Raw genomic sequence first — 15,224 nt, 5'->3', positions numbered from 1 at the left:
CTATATATATAGATATACGCATACACTAGAGATAGAGATAGTGTGTGTGTGTGTATATATAATATAGTGTGCTGTGCATATATATAAAAAATCACGAGCTTTTTCCACAGAAGAGCAGGCAAGTGGGCTCGGTGCCCGCCCTGGCCTGGGAGCTGAGAATAACTAAGTTACAGAAATGGGGTAACAGGGGATGCGGGAGCTGAGCTTCAGCGCCTCATCTATCTGCGAGCCGAGCCAAGGCGAGCTCTGCACTTTCGCTTTGCTTCCCGCGTGCCCGCGGTTACCTGGCGGGGAGGAGGAGCTGGCCGGGAGCCGGGACTGAAGGTGGCAGCACCGGCCGCGCCGCTCCCTCTAGCGCCGGGCCCAGCCTCTGCACCACTCGCACCAGGCGGCGCCGCGGCAGCTGGCCGCGAGCTGGGAACAAGCGCGAGGGCAGCCGCAGCCCGAGCCCCCCATTGGCATGGAGCGGAAGGTGGCCAGGGAGTTCAGGCACAAGGTAAGCGGGCAGCGCGCTGCCCTTCGCTAGCGGGGCTCTCTCCCCCGCTCAGTGGCTGCTGTGGTGGCGGGAGAGGCGAGAGGACATTTTGCTGGGACTATGGACTCTTGGTATCAATTAACCCGGATCCCGAGGAGAGGGCGAAGTGCCTGTGGTATCCCGGGGGAGAAAACCTCTCCTGGCAGGGCTGGAACTTCGCTCCCGGGCAGGACTCCTAGTTCACGGCAGCAAGTTGTCCGCCTCCATCTTCTGTCTAGTGAATTTGACCCGGATTCCCGGGCTCCTAGATCGGGGCGGTGTAAACCCAACAGGAGCGCTGCACTGTTGGTTTGATGGATGATGTCACTGGCAATACACAATATGCCCAATGAAGAGCAGAGGAGACTTTTAAAGTTGCTTAAAAACCCTTTGGGAGAAAAAAATGTGTCCCTTGGAATGAGAGTTGGCAGGACTCCATTTATTCAACAAAAGCTGGTTTGTTTCCTCCACCGAATCATACCACATCTATCTATACCAGACGGTTCATAATGAGGAAATAAACCCAGGCCCAAAAGCCCAAGTCCAAATAATGGCCATTTGCAGTAACCAGTAGTAAATATTCAAAATAAATTCTATTTGGTCTTTACATCTGTGTGTCCAGTCAGCCATGTGCAAATATTCCTTATGGTCTAGCAATTCAATTTGCATGACCTGTAAGGTTGTAATCTACCCCCACAAATGCTCATTCCGCAAGGCCCATATTGGCATGTGTACAAGTCTGCTTTTGAAAAATTGAGTCTTGTATCTGAGTTCAGCCTTAAGCAGCTACTTATCCTTCAAGTTTCCAGTACTGTTCAACTTTTAAAGATCTTCTCTGTCATTTTTGCAGATCCCCTTCATAGATTTTTAAGAGAGGATATGTGTTAAATTATATAAAATTGTAATGAAAGTTTTAATGAATAGTCTGTTAGAATGAGGTAGCAGAACCACAAAGAAGCTCCTATAGGCAAATAAAAAATAAGGCTATGAATATATTTTGATATTTAAATATCCAAACAATTACAAATGTCTAATAATTTGTCTTGTTTATTTATCATAGTCTCTAACTCTGTGTTGGACCAGGCAACCTATCTGATAGGCCTGTATCTCTGAGGCAATAATTATGGTTTTGGACATTGGACCTATTCCTCTTCATGTTGGCAATAATTTATAAATTATCCTGCTCACCCATTTTCATGCAAATAATCTTTACTCTCAACATAGGTCAGCGAAAGTAAATAGGATGAATATGAGTGTAACAACTACCCACCTAATTGTAGAGTTTCAGGATAAGACCCTTTGTTTAAACGGTTAAAATAGTCTGGTTTAGTGATGGAGTAATATTAGTTTTAATCTGTTTTGCATCTGTCATTTTCAATGTTTATTCTTCTTGAGTTAGAACAATAAAATATGCACTTAAACAGGTTCTGTGTGTCCTATCAATCAAATGAAATTTGCATTTGATTAATCAGGTCTTTGTTTCTACCATGCGAAAACTCTAAGTATAAATTATTTCCCAGTGTATTGACTAGTGCTTGAGTCTCTAATTCTTCTCAAAAGCCAGGATAAACAACTGGACTCTGCAGTATGCCTTGGAAGTTTATCCATACTGTATTTCACTTGCATTAATATCATATAGCTCTGATATTTCACAATATTTTTCTATGGATAAATACATTTTGACTGACTTCTAGATTACTATGCATATATAATTAAAATATTTTGTGAGCGACTCATTTTATTAATTATGCAAATTAAAGACAAAGAAATATCATGGATTTAAATAGTGTGAAAACACACAATTACACAAGGAAAATATTTACTTGCTGATAGGAGAGGATTCAAAGTTACACAGCTGCAGTAAGGATGCCCTGAAATGATAAGTATATGGTATTTCTGTACTAACAGATCCTATTTTGTGACTATGCCAATAATATTTTATTTCTTAATGAAAGTGTCTGCATTTATTTTTCAAAGTATTCTTTGTAACTACAACAACGTAATGTAAACTCTGAGACACGTGATTGATCCTGTAACATTTGACCCTTTGAGTAATAGCTTATAGATACCCTTATACAAGAGACGGTTCTAATTAACTTATGTTAAAAAATCAAGCCACAGTTGTTCATTGTACTATGATTCCTTAGAATTGATTTGTTATCCAATTTATCTGAATTTAGAAAGGGCAGGAAATGTCACACTGTTTATTATTGGTTTGTTTGGAATCTCTTCCTGGCTTAGTGGTACATTTATTGAAGTTCATTTAGGGGAAAAAAACAAATTTGCATATGCCATGGCATGTTTATATTTATATAAAGTATCTTTCTGTCTCTGCATCAGTCTACTAATAATGCATCTGATTTTTTTAAACCTGTAATGGTTGCACTGGTAGTAACAGGAAGTCTAGAATAGATTAGATGAATGGTCAAAAATCCTGCCTTTGACAGTGACCAGTATTAGATGCTTCTGAGAGGGAAAAACCTCCAATAATGGACAAATATAGAACAATTTGCTTCTAGGGAAAGTGTTTTCCTGATGCCTGCCAGAGGTTGGCTTACTCCCTGGAGTTCAAGGGTTTACATTCCTTTTGGTTTGTTTAGTGTTTAGTGTAACTGTGGGTGTTTTCTTTGTCCATATAAATGTCTGATACTCTTTAATCCTAGGTTTTTGGCTTCAGTGATATCTTGTAATAGTAAGTTCCATTGACTAAATGTGCAACATGACAACAGTGTTTCCTTTTATCAGTTTTAAATTTGCTTCCTTTTAATTTCACAGAATTTCTTCTTGGTTTTGTATTTTAAAAGTGTAAATTGGAGTATTCATCTGGCCTCCTCTGTACTATTTGTTCTCTATAATTCTGCCTTAAATCTCTGATTCAGTTACTTTAGTGAATTAACCAATTCCAGTCTGTTCAATCTCTTTCCATATGGAAATTTTTCCATGCCTTCAGGTTTCACCATCTCTGTCTGTGAATTCTTTCTGTCTGCTATATCCTTTTGAGATTGCTTAAGCATATAAATCAACAGCATGTACTTATCTATACAATGCCATTATAACATTATCAGTATTTTCCTTATGCATCCTTACATGTTGTTTATTTGGGTTTGTTGACTTCCCTGGTTTTCACTGAGCTAATGTTTATATCAATAAACACTATGGCTGCGTCTAGACTGGCTCGATTTTGCGGAAATACTTTTAACTGAAAAGTTTTTCCGTTAAAAGTATTTCCGCAAAAGAGCGTCTAGATTGGCACGGATGCTTTTGCGCAAAAAGTGCTTTTGCCTAAAAGCATCCGTGCCCAGTATAGACGCGCTTTTGTGCAAGAAAGCTCCGATCAGGCTTTCTTGCGCAAAAAATTAAGGTGCCTGTCTACACTGGCCCTCTTGTGCAAGTATTCTTGCGTAAGAGGGCTTATCCCTGAGTGGGAGCGTCAAAGTATTTGCGCAAGAAGCACTGAATTCTTACATTAGAACGTCAGTGCTCTTGCGCAAATTCAAGCAGCCAGTGTAGACAGCTGGCAAAATATTGCCAGTCTAGACACACCCTATGGGTTGAGTTATTGTAATATCCCACTCTTTCTCACCACCCAGTGAAAAACTTCCTTTCATTCATTGGTTACTGGTTAAAAGAGAGGAAATAAAGGGTAGGTATAAATCATCAGTTTTCAGAATGGAGAGAGGTGTCCCTGAGAGGTTTGTTCTGGTATCAGTCCTATTAAACATTTGATCCTAAATGATCTGAAAAAAAGGGGTAAACACAGAGGTGGCAAAGTTTGCAAGTGATACAAAACTACTGAAGATCGTTAAATCCCAGGCCAACGGTGAAGAGCTACAAAAGGATCTCACAAAACTGAATGACTGGGCAACAAAATGGCAGATGAAATTCAATGTTGATAAATGCGCAAAGTAATGCACACTGAAAAATATGCTCCTAACTATACATATAAAATCCATGGTATGCTCACATCTTGAATCCTGCATCCAAATGTAGTAACCCCATCCTCAAAAAAGCTATATTGGAATTGGAAAAGGTTCAGAAAGGGACAACAAAAAATATTTGGGATATGAGGAGAGATTGATAAGACTGGGATTTCTCAGTTTGGGAAAGAGACGAGTGGGAGGAATATGATAGAGGTCTATAAATTTCTGATGGGGGTGGAGAAAGTAAATAAGGAAGTGCTATTTACTCCTCATAACACAAGAACTAGGGATCACCCAATGAAATCAATAAGCAGCAGGTTTAAATCAAACAAAAGTAAGTATTTTTTTCCACAGAACTTGCAATCAGTGTTCCCGCTAAAATTTTCCATCCATAAGAGGAGCGAGTTTTGGCTTGTGCACCAATATTGAGGTCATATGCGCTTATTCAGATGTGTGCCACCGTTGCACCCATCAATTACTAACAAATATATTCATATATAAAATTTGAAATTTTAGGGAGGAAAGAATACTAAAACAGCCCTTTCCCAGTCACAAAGAATAAAAAGAGCTGTTAAATCATCACTTTCACCCACACATCTTTATTATTAAGGCTGACCCTAAGTGTCAATGTACTGTATTTGTCCCACAATCTGCTTATTGACCACCCCCCTGCACTATGTGATTTGTCACCACACACACTATGGAAGGCCTTACAGTCATTCTGAAGGAAATGGGTGCTTCCTAACCAATGAATCTGTAACTAATGAATTGTGATGGTTGTTTAACTCTAAAAAATTTAGCTAAGATCAGATAGAGGAAACTTGGAAGGAAAAGATGGAGTTACACATTGCTAAAATACAGAAGTTATCAAAGCACAGGCCAAAAGAGATCTCAGCTGCAAAAAATACCCCCAAGCTTGGTCAGAGCTTAAAAATACAAAAGAATAGCAGTTTAAAAATGTAAGCAACTTAAATGTCATTTTTTCATAACTTGCAATTTACACACATGCCCCCAAAGCTCTTTGAAAGTCATTTTTAAAACAAAAAAGTTCAAAACTTCAGCTAGTAAGAAAGTTAAAAATATTTAGTCTCTCAATAAAAATAGCAAGGGACCTCAAATTTTAAAAAAATACTTAAAAATATATATATATACCTAAAATAAATCAGCTTTTTAAAAATGTCACTAAAAATCCATTCAAATATTTTATTCAAGGTTGCAAAACTGACCTCTATTCTTTATCTGGCAGTGAGCATCTACAGACAGCCGTAACTTTGTTACTTAACTCTTCAAGTGTCCTGATGCTTTCACAAAGTTTAATTTTTCCCCATAATTGATTAATATTAAATATAAAATAAGTGAAAATAAAAAGAGAAACCCAAAATAAATACCCTAAATACCTGTGAATAATAAATCAACTAAAACAATATAAATGATCATTAAAATAAAATTTTTAAATAATTATAGGCATTCCTATAAAATACAAAAAATAATACTTCTTACTTAAAATCTTTTAAAACCTCATAAAAGGCCACCCAGCTAGGTGGTTTACAAACAAAAACGAATCAAGCACACACACACACACACACACACACACAATCAATAAAGCCCAACTATTAAACTCCTTTTCAAAATAGGGGTGTGAATGGTTAACATCACCCTGCTGGGTGATGCTTACTACTTACAATAACTGGTGGGTTGCTCCAGCTCTGTGGGGCCTGACACGCCACAGACAGGCATGCTCCTGTCTGGCAGGATCAGCCTCCACCTTAGCTAGGGCCACACAGCTTCTGGCTCTGGCCCTGGCCGGGACCGCCAGAAGAGCCGCTGACAGCCGCTTGCAACGTGGCTCCAGCTCTGTCCGCAGCCAGGGCCACCAGAGTAGCTGCTGCCCGCCACACAGCCTGCAGCTCCAGCCTTGGGGAAGCTAGGGCCAGGGCCACGTTGTGGCTGGATTGCTGTTTCTGGGGTGGGGCACCTGCCTACCATACGGCCCCACCACAGAGTGACTGAGCAGCCACTGTGCTGCTCTTTTGAGGAGGTGGACAGGAGGCAAAATTTTGGTGTGCGCCTATGCAGGCGCACACCTTAGAGGGAACCCTGCTTGCAGTCAACCTGAGGAACTCCTTGTCAGAAGATGTTGTGAAAGCCAAGACTATAACAGGGTTAAAAAAAAACTAGATAAACTTATGGAGGATAGGTCCATAAACGGCTATTAGCCTGGTTGGGCAGGGATGGTATCCCCTGGCCTCTGTTTTCCAGAAGCTGAGAATGGGCATCAGGTGATGAGTCACTTGATGATTACAAGAAGGTAGGAAGATAGGCTACTGGGCTAGATGGACTGTTGACTTTCCCTCTTAAAAGCAAGGAAATGTAAATTTATGTGTCCCCTCTCCATCATGACCAAACACCCACACAAAACATTTTCTACTTCCTGTCTTCATATGTCCTATCTCCAACAGATAAGGAAACATACGTTATATATAATAGAAAATATTAATTACAATCTCAGCATCATTAGGAAATATTCAGGATGAACATATGTGCACAAGTGTGTAGTGTGTGTTATATGATTGTGGGGGAAGTTTGAGCTGAACACTGTACTGAGGAGAAGGAACATGTAGTGTGTTTCTTTCTCCATTGACGTTCTTTGTGAAGATGCAAAATCATTCACTCAGTGAAAATGGGATATGGGGAAATTAGGGTAATGAAAAGATTAAAAACTGTGTTTAGCAAAATCTATGGCCAGACAGTGTAGCCTCAAGAGAGGGAGAGTGGCGAGGGGAACTCTTTTCTAAAGTTTTTTTTATTAGGCTGATATTGTCTTCTGCTGCTTCTTATATCTGTTTTTGTTTGCAATAAAATGTTGTTTTACAGCAGCAAATAAAAGCAAATCATCTATTTAATGTTCTTAACAGATTTAGAGTAGATATCCTGTACCTAAGCCAAAAAGCAATCAACCATCCACAAGAGTCTCACATTTAAAGAGCCAACAGCACAACTACAATTTTCTTACCTTTTTGTAGTATTCGGAAAGTCAGAAATATATTGTTGCTGTTTTCTTTTGTTTCAGCATCACTTTTAGCATTCCAGCATGTCTTTATTACTCTCATTACTGCAGTTGAAGTATAATCTATTTTGCCTTTTGGTATGCAGTAAACGAAAAGATCTCATTCATGCTGGTGTTAATCATAACCCATAAGTCAGAAGAGTTTAAAAGTATGGAACAGGATTAGGTGAGATTAGAATGTGGTTTATAAGATCTCTTAACCCATAGAAGTGGCACTGTTCCATTTAAGAAATTAATGGCAATGGTGAATCATCATCAGGTGAGCATGAATTTATAATGCAGTGTGGTTGCTATAAGAGAACAGTGCTGCCCTTGAATATATAAGCAGGGGAATATCTAGTAGAAGTAGTAAGTTTTGTTGTTGTTTCCCTGGATATAACGAGAGGGACACTATTAATGACATGCTGTGCCCAATTGTGGTCTCATGTTTTTAAACGGAATATTGGAAAAATTGGAAAAGATCCAGAAAAGAACTGGAGAAATTATTTGAATTGTGGAAAAATTGCCTTTATAGTGAGAGGCTAAAGGTCTATCTGATTAGCTTATCAAACAGGCTGTTAGGTAGAGCATAGTTTATAAGTACCTACATGAGGAAGAGATTTCTGGTAGCAGAAGGCTCTTCAAGTTTACAGACAAAGGCATTACAAGAGCCAATGGATGGAAGCTGAAGTTAGACAAGTTCAGATGAGAAATAAGGGTAGGGTTGCCAGGAGTCCAGTATTCACCCAGACAGTCCAGTATTTTTGCTTCCTGTCCGGTAAAAAAAATCAGAGAATACCGGACACCTGAGATGACCGGTATTTTCTGTTCTTTTTTCCCTGGCCAGGAGGTGAAAATGCCGGACTTCTGGCAACCCTACAAACACTCAGCATCTGGCCTCCCCTCAACCCCCCCGGCTCCCAACACACCCAGCCCCCTAACCTCAGAATCCATGCTTACCTGGTTCCGCAAGTCTGCCGGCACAAAATGGCTGCCGACTAAGGGGAATGGGTCTTAGAGCTCAACCGCTCTCCTGTTCCTATCCCTGCACTTACTCTTAAAGGGGACATGCTGTTATAATGCTGTTTTATTTAATTTTTTTTTTGCTTAATAAGTCTTGGAGTCCTTTTTTTTTTTTTTTTTTTTTTTTTTTTTTTCACTCAACAACTTTGCTTCCCTCCCCTCCTTGTTTTTCCTTCAACATAATTTTTTCCCGTTTTTTTTTTTTTTTTTTGAGTGGGGGGGGTCAGTATTTTTGTTTCAACCATCTGGCAACACTAAATAAGGGACAGATTCAACATCTGGCAGAGGGGCTGGAGCCTGCCAGGGTTGGTGGCCTGGCTGTCTGGCCAGCAGCCCAGGCACGGCCGAGGCTGAAAGGTACAAGGAGGTCATGGCTGGTGGTAGGGGCCCAGACTGGGCCAAAACAGAGCTGGCAACGGGGAGGAGCGGTAGGCTGGGGGAGCCAGTGGCTGTGGGGCCTTCCCTGATCTGGTAAATTCCTTCATTGACTGGCCCAAGGGTGCTGGAGCATGGAGGTTCAACCTGTATACAGGCAGTCCCCGGGTTACGTACAAGATAGGGACTGTAGGTTTGTTCTTAAGTTGAATTTGTATGTAAGTCGGAACTGGTACATACTGTAGGGGAAACTCTACCCAAACATTTCTCCAGAGCTCAGTTTTATTCTCCCACACCTCACTTCCCTCAGTCCTCTATTCTCAAGCTGAGGTGTCTGCTGAGAAAAGCCGCTCCGTGTCTCCCTGGTCTGCTGTGGGGGGTGCTAGCTTCGTGTCTCCTTGATCTGCTGGGGTGAAGCAGCTAGTGCGGGATTGCCTCACCCTGTTTGTAAGTAGGGATCCGATGTAAGTCGGATCCATGTAACCCGGGGACTGCCTGTATTGCTTGTTTTATGTGAGAAGTCAGAGTAGATTATCATAATGCATCCTTCAGGACTTGCAATATATGGTTCCCTATTCCACCTCTCAAGTGTCTTCAATGTTTTTCTCAGGATTAGATTGGTATGAAATATCAGTATTTGTGTTACTGGGCTGAATCCATTCTGGGAAGAGTCCCTAGACCCGTTGTGATAGGCAGTACCAAAGAGCTTACAACATAAGCGAATGATAAGAGACAACAGATGGATACAACAGTCCACTGAGTGGGGGAGGCAAGGCTGCTGGAAAATTATTACGTTGAATGGAATACACTGCAGTTTCAGCCCATAGGCTGATGAGTTGTCAATACGAGTTTTTTGCAGGAGAGAACATTTTTAAAGATTGTATCAGTGATGGCTTTGTAGATTTTTATGGAAAGTTTCTGCCATGTATAAGAGGTAGTATCTGACAGCGCAATGCAATGTTGTAGGGGAAATTTTCATGAGCAGACTCTGCAGGCAAGTATTATTAGGATGGTTTTGAGTGTATCAGTAGACTTTCATAGATTCAAGGCCAGAATGGATCATTAATAGGTAGTGCAGAAACCTGCAGCCATTAACATCTTAAAGGTGAAGAAAAAGTGGCTTATGTTTGTAGTGCAAAAGTGGAAACTAGTGGAGGGTTATCGATTAGGAGGGGCAAGGTGACACAGTCTGAGCATTAGGCCAAGAAAATGATCTTAGAAACAGCATTTTGAATAGACTGGACCTTTGGCAGACCAGGTCAAGGTCAGAAAGAAAGAGGTCCAGGTCATCAAGTCATGAAATGGTGAAGGTTTTTATGAGAATGTTGGTGGAATGGACAGAGAGAAAAGGCTGTATGTTGTGTGAGAAGAAACAGCAAAATTGAGACACTCTGTTCTTCCCTCCCACTGTTGAAAACTAGGAAGAGTTGGGAACATGGCAACCCTTCCTAAAACTAAACATGTGGTGGCTACAACTTCATGGCTAGATGGTGCAGATTTCAGTTCTTCTTTAAAAAAAAAACTTTGATGGATAATGTCAATGTTTATATATACAGATTTTTTTTTCAATTTGTATCAAATTTAAATTTTCACAGTTGTGGGAAACTGTGAGAGATGGACAATATGGAGGGTCTAACAATAATGACATTTGATGTTGAGAATAAAAAAGTTAAAGCTTTGTCACATTTAAAACACAAATTGTCAACATCACATTTCAAATATACAAAGTAAATACCTCTTAAATCAAACTCTCGTAAATTCTCAAGAAGCATTTTCCTTTTTTTAACCTACGGGCAAATTTCAGTTATTGTCAATGGAAATATTTTTCCTTCAGCTTGTTTATATGGCAAAATTTGACATTACTTGACATTTACTGACCATCAAGCCAACCCATGATGCACAACATATTGTGTATGTAACATGCATATCATTTTTACTGGGGTGTCCTCCACTCAGACAGGAAGAAGGGTTGCTGTTTGGATTTTAGGTCTGTAGAAAGAATTTATTAGTGGTTTGGATGTATTGCTCAAGAGTCTTAAGCATCCTTCTTTGGCACCTTAGAAGCAGTAGCTAGGTTCATTGTACCAGATTTTGTGTTGAATTTACAGCTACTGTACAAAGTATTGGAGGTCAGTGTGTTTGCGTAAGTGCAGATCCATGGAGATTTTGGTTCATTGTATACCACCAAATAGAATGCAACCATGTTATTAGATTTTTACACATATTTTCTTTCCTGAATTCTGAAGTTCACTGTAGCAATTTCTTATTTATGCTATCAGTCACACAATCTTGCTCTGTGCATAAGTGTCTAACTTTTAATTGTGCAGTAAATGTTTTGTTGAAAGGGAAAAAAGCTACGTATAATCAATTATATATTAAATCATGCTGGTTTTGGAGGGCAAGACGAGATTTATAATGCAGAGTGAAGCATTAATTTAACTTAAATGTAATGCAAAGATATTGTAAATATAGAATAAAATGAATATGCTCATTCGCTTTTGCCCTTGGACTTTGTCTCAGTAACTTTGCCTTTACCTTAGCTGTAAATTATGCTTTTATAAAAATTTATCTTCTCCAAAAGCAAAATTTCTGTGATGCAATCTGTCAGAGAGGAGGCCAGTGTGTTTCCATGGGTCTCACAAAAGACAGAAATTGCCATGTGACAGATCTGAATTTTTGTAAAATTTTATTTTAGTGTAGTTAGCAAAGTGGAAGCCTTGTAATCTGACCCAACTTTAAGTGAATGCACTGTTACAGAGTGCGGAAGTAATGAATAGCAAGCAGCCAGCTCTGTCAGAGTACCAGAGCCAAAAGGAAGAATCTAGGCTAGTGGGTAGTTTACCTCACAGTATATGAAAGATGCAAACATCAGAACTTTAAAGGCTCTAAACTTATATTGTAGTTACCTTGAATGTGACGTTGCTTGTGAAAGCATGTGCTATATTGATGAATGGCCAAAAAGGTTTCTGAAAATATTTATTCAGCAATACAGTCGTTACCAGGTAAGATAACGCTTGTGATATTACAGCATGTTGCAATGCACTGCCAAATGGATTACTAACACTCAAAATCTGTGGTGACAAGTTTGGGACATAGCTGTCAATCCTTTAGTATTTTAAAAAAATTCCTCTTTGCTTTAGGTTCCAAATTCTGAAGCCATATTGACTTTTTAGGATGTTATTTGTGTATTAGATTACTTTTCCCATTGAAATCATTGTCCCTTTGCTCAGGAATTTGTGAAAGTCTTGTACATTTAACATTTATGGTTATTTAGTCATAGAATTAAAAGTATGCCTTTATATTTTCAGGTTGACTTGCTTATTGACAATGAAGCAGAGAAGGATTACCTTTATGATGTGCTACGGATGTACCACCAGTAAGCTTGAACTTCCGACTTTTTCAAAAGCAGTTATAGAACCATTGCATTTTTATTTAAAGATTAAACAGCTAAGATCTAATGTAAATAATAATCCTATTTGTAGTCCATAGAAAGCTATCTGAAGTAATAATTCCTAGTATTATTTAACACAGTCATATATTTACATAATTCAGCACATAAGAAATGAGCATGGTTTTAAGTTAGATCATTAAGTCTGTTTTGTTCTTGGTTTCTTAGCAGTTGCATAAATACATGAAAGATGATCGTTCCATAATAGGAAAAAATTGTGGGCATTTTTATAAGAAAAGTAAAATTGTTTGACTAGTTAAGTTGCTTATTTGATTTAATTTTTAGATTCACTTCTTGTTATAAATCTCTTCAATGTGCAAAAATACTTTGGACTGTTTTAGTAGAAAGACTTAATAAATTCTATCTGGATATTTTTCCCCTGCACATTCCAGTGTTTGGTTGTTTTTCTGTAACATACCAACAAAAATATCAGTTACAAGATATCAGGTCAGTTATTCATTCCAGTTATACCAGTGTAAATCAATGGAATTCTGTGTGTATTAATGTCAGTGCAACTGAGGGCAGAATCTAGGCCACTGTTTCTTAAAGAAGACGAGATTATTTTTTTCCACACTTCATAGCTGAATACTTCTGATGAACATTGTTTCCATTCATATCTTAATTAATAGCATCTCAGCAGAGTGAAATGTAGAAGTTTCCAAATTTCCATGTGGTCTTTGTACTGAGCTACCGTTTTGTATGCCCTCCTCAGCTGCATATCCGATTCAGTTTCACTGAGGTCTTTCTAATTGCCTTTCCATTCATAAAGCATCGCCTGTTGCTTGTGAAACCAGTATGAAACAGTAGCTATTAATTATTTAAAACTTTCTTGCATTTACAAAATTAACAGATATCGCCACCATAAACTTTTCCCCACAAATTCAGAAATTAGCACTGAGATTTTCGTTAAAATATTAAATGCTGCTATTGAGGTTTATTGAATGATTTTAACTTTTTTATTTATTATGAAGCACTGTAGTAAAAAAAGTAAGAAAAATATATTGTGGCCAAGACCTTGGATTTGTTTCTCTGAATACTCTTTTCAAATAAGTTTAAATATTTGGGGATAAAATCTCATTATTGTGTGTGTTAGTTGTTATTAATATTAATGGGTTACATGCACATCAAGGGATGTAATATTCCAGGGAATCTAAATGCTGTGATGACAGATACCTTACAGTGTATTGGCAGATATGGGCCACATTCTGTTGTCTGTTGTGCTGGAGCAACTCTACTGAAGCCAAAGGAGTTGTTCCAGATTCACACTGGTGTGACATGACAACATAATCTGGCCTCTATGTTTGTCTCAAAATTGATAAAGTTAGTAACAACATCTCTTAGGTAAAACCAAATGAAAATAAGAAGTTTTCTGTTCACACAGGTTACAACTGTATTTTATATAGCTGGTTTATAGGTGGTTTCACTGTCACTCAATTTCACATTTTGTGTTGAGTTCAAATGAGCTGGAAATTCAAACAAATTTAGTTGCAGCTGCTCAGTTCCATGTGGCTTTTTGGGATTGCAACTATACATCTATTTCCTGAATCCATGGAGAGAAGAAGTTTGCTAAAATGTGGCCCAGGTTCACTAAAAAGGTTTGCACATGTGGACCAAATTCCAGACTTGAATTGAAATCTAAAACCTGATGAGGAGGTTTTCCTGATTTTGAATGTCATGACCAAAAATTTACATAGGTTTGCTGTAGGGATGTGAAGGTTAATCGTTTAGCATGATACTGGTTCCAGTGAACTGTGGGAATCATGACCGGAGCAGTCCCTGTCCGTGGTGGGCTTGGGTGCCCCACAGGCAAGGGCTACTCCAGCATCCGGAGCAGCCTCTGTCCTTCCCCGCCACACACACACAAACACACCCGCACCCTCTCTAATAGGCTAACCAGTTAAACATAGGCTGTGTCTAGACTGCATCCCTTTTCCGTAAAAGGGATGCAAATTAGACATATCGCAATTGCAAATGAAGCGGGGATTTAAATCTCCCCTGCTTCATTAGCATAAAAATGGCTGCCGCTTTTTTCCGGCTCGGAACTTTGCTGGAAAAAAGCGCCAGTCTAGATGCAGATCTTTTGGAAAATAAAGCCTTTTCCGAAAGATCCCTTATCCCTCTTAAAATGGATATCCCTTAAAATGGATATCTTAAAATGAGGGATAAGGGATCTTTCGGAAAAGGCTTTATTTTCCGAAAGATCTGCAAAGCTCCGAGCCGGAAAAAAGCGGCAGCCATTTTTATGCTAATGAAGCGGGGGAGATTTAAATCCCCGCTTCATTTGCAATTGCGATATGTCTAATTTGCATCCCTTTTCCGTAAAAGGGATGCAGTCTAGACACAGCCATAATGTTTAATCAGTTAACCAATTAAACAGGATTTTACATCCCTAGTCTGCTGTTGGTATGTCTGAGAAGAAAAATAAAGGTGTCTTCCTTATAGTATTGACAAGACATTAACAGACTGAAGAATTACACAGAAAATGTGGACATGAGTTTACTTGAATTAGAAAAATATGTTTACACTCTCTTTAGTCCTATTTTCTCAATATATTTTTTATAGATCCATGAATCTTCCTGTACTGGTAGGGGACTTAAAGCTTGTGATTAATGAACCAAGTAGATTACCACTGTTTGATGCCATCCGTCCCCTTATCCCATTAAAACATCAGGTGGAATACGATCAACTGACACCTAAACGATCAAGGTATGTATAGATCTACGTACACTTGCAGGAATTCCAGATTTCAAAGTAATGTATTCAGTCACCTTTTGATTAGTAAAGTATCTACATCCTGTAAGTACTATCTTAGATAGAGTTCTTTAGAGACTAAATTTTTTGTTTGGGCTGAAATGTGTCCACTGAAAATATTAGTCTCGCATTCTCTTTTTCATGTCG

General features: G+C 38.9%; 1 protein-coding gene across 5 annotated transcripts in view; it reads left to right on the top strand.

Moving 5' to 3' along the window:
• Window positions 1–319: 319 nt before the first annotated feature.
• Window positions 320–15,224, top strand: part of USH1C (USH1 protein network component harmonin) — a 96,963-nt gene continuing 82,058 nt past the window's right edge. For all 5 annotated transcript variants that reach the window (XM_075928082.1, XM_006134598.4, XM_075928086.1 and 2 more), the window contains exons 1-3: window positions 320–496; window positions 12,187–12,254; window positions 14,889–15,032. In XM_075928082.1, coding sequence (XP_075784197.1) covers window positions 461–496; window positions 12,187–12,254; window positions 14,889–15,032 — 248 coding nt within the window. In that variant the 5' untranslated portion in view covers window positions 320–460. The remainder of the gene's footprint in view (window positions 497–12,186; window positions 12,255–14,888; window positions 15,033–15,224) is intronic.

The sequence above is a fragment of the Pelodiscus sinensis genome, chromosome 4 (genome assembly GCF_049634645.1).
Source record: "Pelodiscus sinensis isolate JC-2024 chromosome 4, ASM4963464v1, whole genome shotgun sequence".
In the NCBI taxonomy this organism is placed as follows: Eukaryota; Metazoa; Chordata; order Testudines; family Trionychidae; genus Pelodiscus; species Pelodiscus sinensis.
Note: the sequence above shows the minus strand (reverse complement) of the source record. Positions and strands in the feature narration are given on the sequence as shown.